Source organism: Camelus bactrianus, chromosome 26 (assembly GCF_048773025.1).
Source record: "Camelus bactrianus isolate YW-2024 breed Bactrian camel chromosome 26, ASM4877302v1, whole genome shotgun sequence".
NCBI classification, from domain to species: Eukaryota; Metazoa; Chordata; class Mammalia; order Artiodactyla; family Camelidae; genus Camelus; species Camelus bactrianus.
This window is the reverse complement of record NC_133564.1, coordinates 33,761,273-33,777,876: the sequence shown is the minus strand read 5'-3', so window position 1 is coordinate 33,777,876 and position 16,604 is coordinate 33,761,273. Positions and strand designations below refer to the sequence as shown.

Here is a 16,604-nt window from a genome sequence, read left to right as displayed (position 1 = left end):
GAGGGACCAGCCCCGCAGGCCAGCCCTAGACAGGAGCTCCAGGGCCTCCTGGGTGTGGAGGCTGGGACAGAGCTAAAAGAGCGGCCCTGGGGTGGAAACAGGGAAGGGCACCCCCTCCAGTGGGCCCCGTGGCCCCCTCTGGCTTTGCGGGGACCAGAGAGGCTGCTGGATAGTAGAGACCTACTTGGCTATGGCCTCGCCTGACTGCTGGGACTCCTGGGATTTTGAACAGTGGGGCAGGGCGAGGAGGAAAGGGCAGTAACCAAACTTCTTCCTGACATTCTGGCACAGAGGCTTCTTTTCTCCGAGAAAACGCATATGACTGACCCTTATGAGATCGTTCATGATCATTACTTTCCTGCAAGTTATTCTCTACCTTAAACCCCATCAACACCTTTTGACTGTCCTTCAGAAGAAGCCTAAACTCACCTCTATTGTCTAACTCACCTTCTGTCACCTCCTTCCCCTTACAGAATACTCCTGCAGTCACCCTGGGTCTCTGAGCCTTTGCAAGGCTGTTCCTTCTGTTAGGAACACCCTTGCCCCTTCTCCTGGCTAACATCCCTCAGGACTGAGTTTAATGTCAGTCCTCCTGGGAGCCTTCGCAGACTAGCTTAGGTGCTTCCATCAAATGCTATCTTAACATCTTGTCCTTCTCTGAACATAGCACTCATCACACTGTATTGTAGCTTTACAAGTTATCAAGTAACTCAATATACAGAGAAGTATAAAATATATGTGTATCGAGTACCCATAAACCTATTGCCCAAGCTAAGCAATAAAACTTCGCTGGCTGAAGTTTGTTGTTTTCTTTCCATACGTGTCTTTACACTTTTATTACACAAGCATGTAAGCCAAAACAACACATAGGATTATTTTGCTTGTCTTTACACTTTCTGTATGTTATTACAAAGGTATTTCTGCTACTTGCATTTTTCCCTTAGCCTTATTATTATTAATTATTATTATTATTATTTATTATTATTATTTATTATTATTATTATTGAGACTCATCCAGGTGGAAACCAGTCATTCTAGATCATTTCTACTGCTGTATGGACTACACCACAATTTATCTATTTTCCCCACTGATTGACATTTAGATCTTTTACAGGTTTTTGCAGTTTCAAACCACTCCACTACAAGCATTATTGTAACTTGTCCGCTTACACGTATGGTAGTTTCCCCCACGCGCATAGCTCGGAATGGAACTGCGGGGTCACGGCACCCGCGCGCCTTTAATTTCATCAGGGACTGGCAACGAGCTCTTCCAGGTGGTGGCATCACACGGCGGGCTTTTTTGTCGCAACTCTCCCTCTGGATAGTAAACACTTTAGGGGCTGGGATTCTTGTCTGTCTTGCTAGCCGTCACTTGCAGGACAGTGGACAGAGGGCACAAACACCCGTTCGGATGGTGAATGGCTGGACGCAGAGATTCAGCGGAGTGTTGCTCAGTGGGTGGTGAGGGACCGGGGAGCAGCGGCTGGGGGCCTGCGGGAGGCCTCTCCTTGGAACATGTCTCTCTCCGGGACTGAAAGCCCTGAGCGGCTGGAGGACCCTGGGCTCCGGGCTCTGTGAGCTCGCCTCGGCCCCGCCCCACGGGCTAGACCCCGCCCCCGCGCTGGACCGGCCCCGCCCCCGCGCTTACCCGGGCGCGGCGACGGAGGCGGAGAGCCGGGTAATGACGGGCGCGCGGCCGTGCGCGGCGGAGCAGCGCGGGCCCCGGGAGCGCGGCGGCGGCGGGAGAGGGAGCGGCGGGAGCTGCGCGGCGGCGGCGGGCGGCATGAGCGGGGCGCGGGGCGCGGGCCGGGCGCTGGCGGCGCTGCTGCTGGCCGCGTCCGTGCTGAGCGCCGCTCTGCTGGCCCCCGGCGGCTCCCCGACGCCAGGTGAGTGCGCCCTCCAGCCGGGCCCGCGGGGCGGCGACTGTCCCTCCCCGGGGCGGCGCGCGGGCCAGTGCTCGGGAGGCGCGGCGGCCGGAACTCGCGTGTCGTTTCCGCCGCGCCTCCGGGAACGCGGGGCCGGGGCTCGTGCACGGAGGCCGACCCGCATCCCACGGGCGCCCACCGACCAGCGGGAGGGCGCGGGCGGGCGCGGGGCGCCTCCGTCTCCATAGAGTGCCTTTGGTCGGGGTACCATCCGTTCCCCCAAGGCAAAGCTACTCAGAGCCGGGCAGCCGCGCCCCAATGCGTCCGCCGCACGGAGGGGCTGCGGGGCTGGGCTCCCGGGTCACCGCGGCCGGGGCTGAGAGCGCTGCGGGTGGGCAGTGGAGGCGGCGGCCGCGGGAGCTGGGGGCCAAGAAGCGGTGTCGGATCTCAGCGGGCCTGCCCGGCCCGGTTGGGCGGTTCCACTTCCATGGTCACCCGAGGAGCGCAGAGGCCGTGGTCTGCAAGAGGCACGCGGCGAGGTCCGCGGGGAAGATGCTGTTGTCCTGCGCGGAGGAGAGGCACCGGGCTTAGCGAGCGTTTCCCCACTTAGCCTGGTCTCCGAGCTCTGCAGGGAAATGGGGAAAAAATGCCAATCCAGGGCCTCCGCTAGACTGAGGGCCCTAGAAAATCGTAGTCCCAGGCCCCTCCCCAGGGGATGCTGTGGTCGGGGATGTTGGGACCAGCCAGGCGCAGCAAACTCGGCTCGGCCAGTGTCGGGGGAAGGTCTCGTTATCACCTGCAAAGCTCTCACCTGCCTCTCCTCCCCTTCCTCCCATCCCCTTCTCTGTATCAGAACACAGGGATTTTGGTGTCAGTGTATGTGGTTCAAACTGCTCCTCTTCCCCAATCGGAACGTTGTAGGGCGAAGACAAAGTGAATTTTGAAGAATGGGCTTAGCCGATTACGTTTTGTGTGTTGTCTCCCCACCCTCGAGCTCAGTCTCGTTCACTCCCTCCCTTTTATCCTTGAGGAGCAGACCTCAAGAGGTTATTACGTAATCGGCCCCGGCACAACTTGTCAGGGCCAGATCTGGTGGGCACAACGCTCTTTTTTGGTACTTTAGCATCAGTTAATAATGATGGTTATTGTAGGGAAAATGTGGTTTCTAAAGAGTGATTCTGTGTAGTGAGGAGGACATCCTAGCCATCCACCCCAGAACCTTCAGGGAACTGCTGGGAGGACAGCCAGGCATTTTGTGCCACCTGGAGTCCAGGTTTGGGCTGGACAACTTCCTACTTAAGGACTCCACCTTTATATGATTTGAAGACTCAAGTTTACCTGAAAAAAAAAAAATTAAGTGGAGTATGTCTTTTAAAATATGCCCAGCAAAGACAGTCATGAGGAGAGACCTAGAACCGGAAATTAAATATTTGGAAATGAAATAAAAGTCTAAAATACACAAACAGTACAGTTACTTGGACACTATTGAAAGGTGACTGCTTGGTTTATTTCCTCACCAAGACATGGTAGACAGGGAGAGGAGGAGGGAGCTGTTCGCTGTATGTAACTCTCCTTGAGGTTTCTCCGGTATTTCTAAAGTCAGCCATATGGAAGTTGACAGCTTTTTCTAGAGAGTGAGAATCAGTTTCAATTTTGATGTCATATTGGATGGCTTAGGAATTTCATCGTGTGTGTATGATACAGATAGACTCATTGGTTGAAAAACAAAACTGTTCAAATAATGCAGAAAGGTACAAAGGTGTCAAAATCCCCGGGCCTTATACTCACAGTCTCTCTAGCTGTGGTCTTCAGTCTTGGCTGCACAGTAGCATTCCTTGGAAGATTTTTGTTGTTGCTGTTGTTTTGAGGAGGATAACAAGTGTTGGTGAAGAATGTAGAGAAATGGGACCCCTTGTACACTTTTGATGGGAATGTAAATTGGTGCAGCCACTATGGAGAACAGTATGAAGGTTCTTCAAAAAATTAAAAATAGAGCTACCATATGATCCAGCAATCCCACTCCTGGGTATATAACTGAAGAAAGTGAAAACACTAATTTGAAACGATACACACATCCCAGTGTTCATAGCAGCATTATTTACAGTTGCCAAGCTATGGAAGCAACCTAAGTGCCCATTGATAGATGAATGAATAAAGGAGAAGTCATATATATGTGTGTATTATGTATATATATATGTGTATATACATATGTGTGTGTGTATACACACACACACACACACAATGAAATATTAGTCATAAAAAAAGAATGGAATTCTGCCATTTGCAGGAACATGGATGGACCTGGAGGGTATTATGCTTAGTGAAATAAGTCAGACCAAGAAAGACAAATACTGTATGTTATCACTCATATGTCAGATCTAAAAAATAAAACAGATGTATACAACAGAACAGAAACAGACTGACAGGTTTGGAGAACAAACTAGCAGTTACCAGTAGGGAGGGAGAAGTGAGTGGGAGGTGGGGGGATTAAGTGACACAAATACTGTGTATAAAATAAGATACAAGGATGTAACAGACAACACAGGGAATACACCAATATTTTATAACTTTAAATGGAGTATAATCTATCAAACTTTTGAATCACTGTGTTGTACACCTGAAACTGATATAATATTGTAATCAACTATACCTCAGTGAAAAAAATACAAAAACTAGATCATGTTGGTTGGGCAGAGATGCTGATTTAATTGGTCTAGAGGGGCAGGGCTTTGATTTTTTAGCTTCCCAGGTCATGATGTTCAGCTAGCATTAACCCCACACACAGTCCTATATATAAAATACTTAATATCGATGACAAGAGGTTTCAGAGGCTGGAATTTATGTGGAAAAGCTAAACATAAAGCAAGAACCCCATTCCACCCACCAGTAAAGACTCAGAGACGTGAATGAAAGCAGTAGTTATTACAACTACGTAGGGGTGGTGTTAGAACAGGCAGTGACAACACAGTTAAATGGCGACTCTCAAACCTGAACGATGGAAATGCACAAGAGAAATATTTGGTAACAGTATGACAACTGAGCCAAAGGATTTCATACCTGTGCTGTGTGAAGAAATTACCCAAGTGCCTTAGAAGAACTCCAGAGCATGGGGGCTGAGTGGTTAAGTGAACATCTCATTAGTTCACAGGCGAGGAGGATACTGATGGTGAACATTGGGAAAGCGCTTTCAAACTTGCTTATTGCTTACTGCTTACTCAGAACTAAAATAATAAGGAAATTATATTTTCTAGACATCAGACTAAAAAGTAAGGAAAAAAATTAAACTGGTCTAGCTGCCGGGGAACAGATTGGTTTAGTCTCAGGAGGCCGGGAGCCTGGAGGGTTCGATGCTGGCCAGACTGGTTGCAGCTTAAATCCTGGCGGCTGCGGAGTGACCTCAGGCAGGTCGCTTGACCTCTCCAGGCCTGACATCCCTCATCCAGAAAACCGAGACACCAGGAGCTATTGCATCAAGGCTGCTGGGGCCGGCTGCACGGTAGGCCTGTAGTTGTGTGTCCCCTGGTTGCTGACAAGCACCACCGGGGTCTTTATAAATCAGCACAGCTACACTGGAGAGGAATTTGGCAAAATGTATCAAAAGCTATTTAAAAAGCTCTTTGGGGTTAAAAAATGTCACTCCTGGAACTTCATTCTGAAGGAACTAAGTCGAAAGAAGAGATGTTGATTTTCAGATGTAGATAGCAGCATTGTTGTATAGGATATAGCAGCATTTCTTGTAAATGGAAGAAATAGGGAATGGGGAGAAATTGGAAAAAAGGTTAAATGGAAAAAGAAGAGACAACTTTTAAAGATATTTAGCCATATGTGCCCAATTCTGAGTTGTCCCCTGCGTTGGTTGGATGTGGCTTGGAGTCATTATAATCATCCTTTGTCGAACGCTTACTTCGTTTGAGGTTCTGTGCCAAGCACTTCGTGTACATCATCAGCTTTAGCCTTGCCGGCAGTCCTCTGAAATACACATTCTTATGACCCCAAGTCATTGATGAGGAATGCTGAGGCAGGATGGGATTCAAATTCAAGTTGGCCCGACTTGGAGTCCGCATGCTTAACCCACTGTGTTGTACACCTGGTCCCAGCACTGCTTCTGCCGGAAGCACTCCAGAAGGACACCAAAGAACAGAAAAAGTGATTGACGAGGCTTTATTTAGCCTAGAGGGAAGAAGCTTCTGTAGATTATTAAGAGTTATGTACTGTGTGTTGTGCCTTCACTGAGAGATCAATAAAGCTCACTGAGGATAAGCTTTAAAAATGAGGGATTTATACACAGGAAACTAACACAACATTGTAAATCAGCTATACGCCAATTTAAAAAAAAAAAAAAGAGGGATTTAGACTGGCTGCAGTGAATTTTCTGAATTAACCAGATGAAGTACTTGGGAGCCCCAAAGCCTTTTGTGTTACAGAATAAAAGAGGCTAGATTATTACCTTTCTAGCTGTGTTATTAAATAATTTCTCTTTTTTCCTTTTGCCTCGAAGCTAGAGGGTAATTTCTCTTCCATATATAGTAACAGATATAAATGGCCCAGTTGGCCTGAATGAAACATGTTGCTTTTACTTGAGCCAATAATAGTTCACTTTGTTTTCCTACCATATTGGCCGACTTAACTGCAGAATGTGCACCGTCTTTATGGAATCCTAAGAGCATCTGGTGAAGTGATGAGTTCTAAGCCCAGGGCATACGGAGCAGTGAGGCATGTGTGCGCATGCGCATGTCGGAGCATTCCCCGCTGACGCTGCTTGAGGGGCCAGAGCCCCCAGGCGTTTGAGAAGCTCACCTGGGAAGTTCACTCACTGCTCACTCACGTGCACTTTGGCTCCGACACATTTTTCAGGTGCCTGGTTTATCGTTTTTTGTTTTTTCTTTTTAAAACTTTTTTCCTAATTCTTACCAGACGTAGACAAAAAAAGACATGTGGAGCTGAAGATGGACCAGGCATTGCTGCTCATCCATAATGAACTGCCCGGGACGAACTTGACCGTCTACTGGAATTACGACTGCTGTTATCAGGTGGGTGCCCTGTGCATGTTCAAGGCTGTGACCCTTGGTGCTGTCATACCTGCAGCCCTCCGCGTGTTAATTGCAGCTTTGCAGGTGAGGAAACAGACAGGCTGTGTAAAAGACTCAGAAGAAATACCATCATGAGAAAGACCAGCAACAGGCAGCATCCCTTTCTTTTTTTTTAAAATTGAAGTAGAGTCAGTTACAATGTGTCAATTTCTGGTGTACAGAACAGTGTCCCAGTCATGCATATACATACATGTATTTGTTCAACATCCGTTTCTTGTCTTTTCCCCTGCCCATCTTTTAAAAACCAGTGCTCCATGACAAGCAAAGTTGATATTGATGGACGTGTTATATTTGGTGACTCTGCCTACTCCATAACTGTCCTGCTGGACCAGAGAAGGAAGGATTGAGACACAGGTGTTCTCCGCGGGTGGGGCAGTAAGGAGGCTGAGTCAGTGTTACAGGGACCTACCCTTCTGATGACAGTGGGTTTATTTCAGCTGAAGGTGTTACTCCTGTGCTAGACCTTGTTCCTTTTTAAGAACAAGACTACTCTTCATGTAAAATGAAATAGTCTTCATTTCCAAATTGAGAGCTTCAATGTATCACCTTCAGAGGAAGAATTTTAATGGCTTGTGACCTGTTTATTGTAAATAGCTTAAAAAAAAAAACAAATTAAAAGAAAATGCCCAGTGTGGATATCAGCTGAAAAGCTAATGGAGCAGGACATGCCACCTTCTGTGCAGTAACGTGAGACACAAAGTCCCTAGATTGAAAAAGCTCGTTCAAGACAAAAGGTTGATCACAAGAAAGACCTAAATGAACCCTGAATAAAATAGAAAAAATCGATAACTTCAAAAATGTCTGTATATATTAACAAAACACCTGTTATGCATTGAGTCAAAAGAGACTAAATGAACACAAAAGGCAGAGATTATACATCCTGTAATCTCATTTCTCTGCACAACAAAAACAAACTGATATAATAGGAGATGAAATTCAAATATAAATATTTCATAGGAAAATCTTTGACATGGCCAAAGCAATTCTTGTGAAAAATTTTATTTGAATATGTCTAACAATAAAGATGATAATATGACTGGGACACTATGCTGTACACCAGAAACTGACATGTTGTAATTGACTACACATCAATTAAAAAAAAATATGATAGTAACACAAGTGGCAGCTGCTGTTTGCTGAGGGTCTGCTCTGTGTTTTAGGTTTGTCAGAGCTCCTTTAATCCGGACCACAACCCAGGGTGTGTCTGGATTAGCAGGTGGGGATGCTGAGATTAAGACCAGTAAAGGGACTTTTTCTGGGTCACCCAGCTGTCACGTGGCAGCACTGGGGTCCACACCCCTCTCTCTGGCTTCAGAGGCTGTTTGTTTCCAGGGTCCTGCTTTATGTTAATCAGAAAGAAAAGGGGAAATGCAAAGCTGTCAAGTAAGGAGCTGTCGAGTAAGGACGTCAAGGTTTTGGGAAGTCGTGGCATCCTCTGAAGAAGAAAAAAGGAAGCAAGAAAAATCATAACCATGTAAACTTCAACATGAGGAAAAAAATGGAAATAAGAATGAGCGAAGAGATTTTTTTTAAATATAAAAGTCACGCAGTTGATAAATTATTGATAAATTTAAGGGGAACATGGAAATTAATAAAACTAGAATAAAATTAGGATATATATGTCAACTGAAATTAAAATAATTTTGGTAATAATCTTAAAAATCTGGCAAAAACATAAGAAATGCACGTCAAACTTTCTAATTAATACAGGTGCAGACATCTAAAATAAAATAAAATAAAATTCTTTTAGAGAAAGTTGGCATGTTGAAAGATTTATTATGACTTATATTTTCATCCTTGAGTTCATTTCTAAGGACAGTGATACAATTTTTTTTTAAGATACAGTTTTAATGGGAAAATTAAACTTAAAATTTATACTTCTTTAATAAGTTTATGAACTTTAAATTATAAAACTGGAGAGATAGTGCACTCAGATATGAAGACTAACCATAGGAAAAATGAAAACTATTAAAACTAGTAAATGAATTCAGCAAGGTAACAGGATACAAGGTTAATATACAGAAATCTGTTGCATTTCTTTACACTCACAATGAAATACCAGGGAGAGAAAGTATAAATAATCCCATTTAAAAATTGCATCAAAAAAAAAAACCTTGGAAAAATGGCAGCACTTCCCAAAGTAATTTATATTTAACACAACTACTGTGCATATATCAGTGGATACTTTATAGAATCTGCATAAATAACTCCAAAGTTTATATGAAAGAGTAAATGCACCAGAGAATCAGAGGATGGCCCCAAAGGAGAAGGGGACATGGGAGAAGGGAAGCTTGCTGTACCAGATAAGTTACATCACAGAGCAGAGACATTGTGAAAAAAGAGACATGGAGACCGCAGGGCCAAGATAAATGTGAGTAGAATCTAATTTACATAAGAATGTAACGTATTACAGCTAAAACCATGGTAAAGGTGTTCTGAATTATTGGATACCATCCCAAGTGGATTCATGTTTAAAAAAAACAAAACCTACACAAACTTTTAAAATATTTTAAGATGCAGGGTACTTTTTAAAATTATTTGTTTGCTTGTTTGTTTGTTTATTATTTTTGGTGGGGGAAGGGAATTAGATTTTATTTATCTGTTTATTTTTCAAGGAGGGACTGCAGATTGAACCCCAGACCTCGTGCACGCTAAGAATGCGCCCTACCTCTGAGCTGTACCCTCCCCTGCACAGGGTACATTTTTAAACTAATGAAGCAATAGAAGAAATAACAAGCCAGATTAGAATATAAAACTTTAACAACTTGTCATTAAAAACAACAAAATAGCGGGGAGGGTAAAGGTCAAGTGATAGAGCTCGTGCTTAGCATGCACGGGGTCCTGGGTTCAATGCCCAGTCCCTCTGTTAAAATAAATAAATACATAGATAGAAAACCTAATTACCTGCCTCCCCCCAAAAAACCTAACAGAATATAACAGGATGTTAAATGTTTAGTATCACAGTACATGAGAACATATTTCTAAGATTGTGCTCAAGGAACTTTGGTGTCTACCAAATGGTTCACACCACAGGCAACATAAAACAGCAAAAGAAGATGAATTATTTAATCTACTGATAATTGAAAATGTCATCTTGATGCTGTGGTATCATGAATACCAAATACCTAAACAAAAAGAATGATTTGAACTCCCGGTAAGGCTGTTAAGAAAGAAATATTGTTTGAGTACCGTTTGGCCACATGTAACAAGAACCGTTAAAGTGATTATTTTTTATCCATTAATCTAATTTTTGGAAATTTTTCTTAGGGAAAGAATTTAAAGGAATAGGAACATCATGTGTAGATCTGTTCATTTCCTTTTTTTTTTTTTTAACGACGGTATTGGAGATTGAGCCCAGGACCTCATGCATGCTAAGCACGCGCTCTACTGCTGAGCTACACCCTCCCCACCATGTATAGATCTTTTAAAATAATATAACTTATAAATTATAAGCATAAATATATTTATATTATATATTTCATAATTAAGTTGTATTTTCAAAAACAGTATTAATTTATATAAATTATATACAAAAAGATAAGACAAAAAAGCTTTAAAAGCAGCCGAAATGTTCATAACTATAGTGTTTAATGGAATATACTACAACCGTTAAAAATGATAAACACGCAAATTGGGTAGACTCTTGGAAATGTATTTTTTTTTTTTGGAAATGTATTAATTAAATAATATTAAGTAAAACAGTCGAATGGAAGACTTAATGGCAGGGAGGGGATAGCTCAGTGGTAGAGCGTGTGCTTAGTTAGCATGCACGAGGTCCTGGGTTCAATCCCCAGTGCCTCCATTAAAAATAAATAAACAAATAACCTAATTACCTCCCCCCGCCAAAAAAAAACCCAAAATAAATAAGCTTAAAAAAAAAAGACTTAATGGCTTAATGGATGCTGTATTTGTTAATTAGGTGAAGAATTTACCTGTGAATAAAGGTGTACAGTTCCCCAACAGTTATATAGGCAAATTGTATCTGATTGAAACTGAGAAGTTTTTTTTTCTAAGTGCGAAGGAAAAGTTATCTCAGGGTCTTCAGTCGGAGGTTCCGTCCTCCGAGAACCGGGAGACTGTCGGACGCGCCTGACACGCTGCCCGCGCTGTGTGTGTAGTGCTTGCTTCAGGTCCTGGTCCGCGCCTCCCGCGGTGGGAAACCCGGAAAGCCCAGCGTGGCGGCCGTGGCCGTCGGCACCCAGCACGTGTCCATCCTGCGACTCAACGACACCGTGGAGGACAAGGAACTTTGTAGGTTCGTACCTGCTTTGATGTGACCTACACAGTCTACTTTTTCTGCCTTTTTTTTTTTTTTTTTTTTTTGTTCTATTTGGTTTCTAGCTTTTCCTTCTTTCAAAGTATTTTTCTGTCTCTTCCCTGGTCTGCACCCAGGAATGCCTGTCACCCTGCCTCAATGCCATTACCAAAATCCACCTCCTTATTTCCCACCCGAACAACATTTCTTGATTTTACCCGATCTTCGTAGGTTGGAATATAAATTTGGAGAATTTGGAAACTATTCTCTCTTGGTAAAGCACACCCCTGATGGAGCCAGTGAAGCTGCTTGTGACCTGGTTGTCAACGAGAAGCCAGTCGACAGTGACCTTCGTACGTATACTCTCCTGGTTGATTTTTCGAGTTTGTGTTTTCAGAGGTTTTAGTTTTTGAGTACTGTTTGCAACACTTTGTGTAACTGGAATCCTGTATTATAGGTTGTCTCATTTAGGTATAGTATATTTTGTTTGTTTGTTTTGAGGGGGAGGAAATTAGGTTAATTAATTAATTAATTATTATCATTTTTTAGTGGAGGGACCCAGTGCTATTGACTGACTTCAGGTTTCTCCCGTGTTCCTCCTGGCGTCCTTTTTCTGCCCAGAACCCCGCAGTGCATTTAGGGGTCAGGTCCCCTTGGTCTCTTCCCATCTCATCTCATCTCCTCTGATCACTCTTTCTTGGTCTTTCACAAGCTGGACCCTTTGGAAGAGGACTGGCTGGTTATCTTGTGACTTGGTTTCGCTTACTGCCTTCTCCTGACCAGGAAGAGGCCCTGCGTCTTCGGTGGGGCCCAGCAGACGGGGCGCGGTGCCCTCCTCAGGGATCACGTCCAGGGCTGCGTGATGGCCTGGGCACACCTCCTGAGGGGATGAGCTAACTTGATGTCTGGGATTTGCTTAAAAATGCTTCAGGCAAAAATTTTTTTTAAAAAGACGGAGAGTAGTCATAGATGAAGGAAGAATGACAGTGTTTGATATTGCAGAACCTAGGTGATGGGTTTATTATACAATTGTTTGTACTTTTGAGCATGTTTGGTATTTTTCACAATGCAAGTTAGCACTCACCTTCTGAAGACCGTTCCCGGTTGCCAATAAGAGATTTAGCGTAAGGCTGTCCACTTTTATTTGTGTGGCTTTTCCATTTGCAGATAAACTGCGACGACCTGACAGCTTTGGTGCTTGGGATGACGTTTTTGGTGACAGTGTGTTTTCTGTTCTTTCTACAGCCGTGACTGTCGCGTTCCTCGTGGGCCTGGCCCTCGTCATTGCAGTGTCCTTTCTGAAGTTCCTATGGAGGTGAGCCGGTGTCGGGGGAGGGCACAGTTGGGGAAAGGAGGACATAGAAAATATATATTTAAGAAGGGTCATTTGACCCTTCAGATGGCCATTATTCCTGGGTCAAACTTACTGTGTCCACCATCCCCCAGGCCCGGGACAGTTCTAGGCCCTGGGAATTCAGTGATGAATAAGAGATGCTCCTTGACTTTAGGGAAGTTTTTAACAACCTTGTTCGAGTGGATCTTTGTCTTCAGTTCTTTGTGGCTGAAAAAGTAGGAGAAAATGCTTGAGCAGTTCTCCTTTCCTGAAAGAGTCTCGCCTCCTGCTTTGTGGCGAGTGGAGGTGATGTTTGTAGGAGGTCACGCCTCTAGTGCAGAGTCCCAGCCCCTGCCGCCGGGACCCCAGCCACTCCTCCGACCTCAGGGTGGACTCTCCGTTGGTTAGGGTCAGCCAGCTTGGAGAGGGAATTCCTTCTCCTCTGCTGGGGTAAACAGTGATTCTGGAGAGCGGATTCGTAGACTGGAGGAAAAAGGAAAGTAAACTAGATCCAGGCCCAGCACATCACCCTGCCAAGGGAAGGGCTTTCATCCCTGAAAGGGAATAGCTTGAGTTTTCACATGCTCAGCCTGTGAGGGTCTCAGGAAAGAGCGCAAGATGTTATTGGTGAGCCGTTATCCAAGTTGGAAATGGGCCCCTGCTAGCTTGGGGAAACCCTGCAGCGTTGGGGAGTTTATCACTCTGACCCCCTAGAAAGAGTGGGCTTCAGTGTGGGAGAGCCCTGTCTGCGTCGCGGCAGGAGAGCGCCTTGCTGCTCAGAGCAGATGGGTAACCGCTCCGCCCTTTAGGGACAGGGCGCAGCCCTAGCCCAGGAGTTGCATTCCTTTGAATGTTGATCAAGATGTAAGTGATTTTGAGTTTCCATTTGGCCCTTTTAGCATGCACAAATTTATTACATCATGTTTTAAAGTGATCGATAGCTGATATCAGGCTCCTGCAGAGAGAACTCCACCTCGCCCCACTGTGGAACTGAAACTCCTTTTTGCAAGGGATTCTGCCTTTGTAGCCCAAGGGCCGAACGCTGTTGTTGGCAAAGCAAGAGGCCCTTGTACGTTTCTCATCACTTTCCAGTGTGCCCCCGGAAGTCCGGGGAAGTTCAGATTTGTCTGAAGAATCTGAAAAAGTAGTAAGAATATAGCTTTTCTCCTTTTCACCAAGGGAACAGGCATGTACAGGAAAATTAAGTGCTTTATTTATTGTAATTAAAAAAACTCTACTGAAAGTTTTTGATTTTAGCTTTTAAGTATCTTAACTTCTCCTTTTCACCCCTCCTTAGATGGTTCTATTTTAAAGTTAGTTTGTCATATGATTGTGGTGTTATTAGTGCTGAACAAACTAGAAATGGGAGTTGAATTGCAGGGAGAAAAAAGAAGTTAGAAGTATATGCTTTGAGGGGAAGGGTGTAGCTCAGTGGTAGAGCGCATGCTTAGCATGTACAAGGTCCTGGGTTCAATCCCCAGTACCTCCTTTAAAAAAAAAAACCAAACAAAACCTAATTACCTCCCACAACAACAACAAAAATATATACATTGGATATGTGGATTGCGTTTGGATACTGATTTGAGCAATTCAGCTGTAAAAAAAAAAAAGACAGGAAAATGGAACTGGCTGTTGGATGGTATTAAGGAGTTATTGAGAAGATTTTAAAATGGGGCAATAATATTTTGTTGTTGTTTAAAATGAGGTAATAGTATTGCAGTTAGGTTTAAAAATAAAGAGTCCTTAGTTTTAGTGAGGCACACTGAAATATTCATGAATGAAATGAAATGATGGCTATGGTTTTCTTTTAAAGACCAAGCCGAGAGGGAGGATATATCTCAAAGTGGTAGAGCGCATGCTTAGCATGCGTGAGGTTCCGGGTTCAACCCCCAGTACCTCCTCTAAAAAAAGTAAATAAACAAATAAACCTAATTACCTCCCTCCCCACCAACAAAAAAAAAAATGGTAAATAACAAGCTGAGGCAGGAAGACAGTGGTGGGGAGTGTAGATGAAGTGTTAGATTGACACGTGTGGATACTTGTTGCAGGTGGGTGACGGTTCCAGGAATGTTCATTATACTGTTTCACCTACTTGTGAAATTTTCCATGACAAAAAGATAAAGGGAAAGGAAAAAAATCCTATGATGTATTGAATAACTCAGGCATGCAGATTTTATGCAAAGCGTATTTTTGCCAGGCTAAGGTATGCCTTTTTTTTTTCAATTAGAAAATTTAATTTCAACTTCCCCAAACCTTCCGGAGATGAGCATGATGTTTGTCACACTTTTCAGTTTCAAGAGAGCTGGAGGTGCAGCACATGAGCGGACTTACATTGTTAGAAGCGTGATATGTAATTTCCACTAGAAAGGGCTTGATGATTTCACCAAACTAAGACATATGTTCTCCTGATTTTCTAATCAAAGAATTGTACTTACTAACAGGACACATTTAATTGTTCTCAGTTAACAGAAACACTGAGTATTCAACATGATGTGACAAGTACCAAACTGGCCTGGGAGCTCTGAGTTTGGCATGGTTGTTGGGTTGCAAATGGGTTCTCTGCGGACTTTAATCAGATGTGGGGACATACACTTGGAAAGTTCTTGTTCTTTTGGATGCAAACAAACTAAATATAAGTGAAACCATCCTAGAAAATTTCAGAAATCATAAAGAACAATTTTTTAACACCTTTATTGTGGTATGACTCTTGTACAGGAAACCACGCATATTTCAGACATACAGTTTGATGAATTTTGGTAGATGTAGACACCCATGAAACCACCACCACAAACACGATAGCTAATATTTCCATCACTCCCCCAGAGATACAAATTTCTAATGCTCAGTTTATCCTTTCCCACCTCCTTTCCCTGTTAAGCATATGTTTACTATGTGTGTGAGTCTGTTTCTGTTTTGTAGATGAGTTCAGTGTCCTTTTTTTTTAGATTCCACATAAGTGATATACAATATTTTTCTTTCTCTTTCTGGCTCACTTACTTAGAATGATGCTCTCTAGGTCCATCCATGTTGCTGCAAATGGCATTATTTCATTATTTTTTATGGCTGAGTAGTATTCCATTGTATAGATATACCACTTCTTTATCCAGTCATCTGTCGATGGATATTCAGGTTGCTTCTGTGTCTTCACTGTTGTAAATAGTGCTGCTATGAACAATGAGGTTCTGTGCTGCCTTAACTTTAATGGTGCTGTTGATCAGAATTCCAGTCTCATTTCACCTTCACAACAGGTCTTGAGCGAAGGCTCCTTCTTTATTCCTGTTTCATCCGTGAAGAAACTGCACTGTCATGGTCAAGTGTTTGGAAGTGCTGCTGCTGTAAAGTTTGATTCTACTTTTGTTCTATTAAAAAAAAAACATTGAAAATGTCTCATTCCTTGACTTGCATAGAGAATGAACTTCAAGTTAATTTTCTTTCAGCGTGATAGCATATCATGGTGAAAATTCTGCCTAAGCAAAGAAATTAACCGGCCATTTTACTTCTTTACAGTTTGGAAGACTTTAATAATTGGATTTCAAAAGCAATAAATTCTCGGGAAACTGATCGTCTCATCAATTCTGTGAGTTACTGCGTCGTGTGCGCTCTGGGTGGGTTCCTAGATTTGGAATTTACAGATCTTTATTTAATAATCCTTATTATCTTAACTGTGTGGAGGAAGGCCAGGTTGTATGCCCTGCATTCTTTTTTTTTAATTTATTTTTTATTTAATTAATTAATTAATCTTTTAACTAGTCTTTTTTGGGGGGTATAATTAGGTATTTATTTAATGGAGGGACTGGGGATTGAACCCAGGACCTTGTACATGCTAAGCACACACTCTGCCACTGAGCTTTACCTCCCCCCTGCATTCTTAATAAACAGTGGCCTCTCGCCCGTGTGACGGGCGCCACCCCCTCTTTCTTTGGGAGGCTGGAGTGATGCTCTGCAGGCAGTGCTGTTGAGTTGGTCCAGTTAAGCAGAGGGTGTGGAGGGTAAAACAAAGAATCAGAGACGTCGGTATGAAATCTATAAACGCCATGGCCTGCTGTGATGAGCCAGCCTGC

The 16,604-nt window shown here is 43.5% G+C and overlaps 1 protein-coding gene across 6 annotated transcripts in view; it reads left to right on the top strand.

The window, feature by feature from the left end:
• LOC105071102 (heparan-alpha-glucosaminide N-acetyltransferase) overlaps positions 1–16,604 on the top strand; it is a 53,083-nt gene that overhangs the window by 22,189 nt on the left and 14,290 nt on the right. For 3 of the 6 annotated variants that reach the window (XM_074353870.1, XM_010957733.3, XM_045518582.2), the window contains 5 exons: positions 6,780–6,895; positions 11,074–11,210; positions 11,442–11,563; positions 12,456–12,525; positions 16,051–16,120. In XM_074353870.1, coding sequence (XP_074209971.1) covers positions 6,812–6,895; positions 11,074–11,210; positions 11,442–11,563; positions 12,456–12,525; positions 16,051–16,120 — 483 coding nt within the window. In that variant the 5' untranslated portion in view covers positions 6,780–6,811. Of the gene's footprint in view, positions 1–1,653; positions 1,887–2,021; positions 2,405–6,779; positions 6,896–11,073; positions 11,211–11,441; positions 11,564–12,455; positions 12,526–16,050; positions 16,121–16,604 lie in introns of those variants that run through there. The other 3 variants (XM_074353869.1, XM_074353868.1, XM_045518577.2) reach the window with 2 other exon arrangements.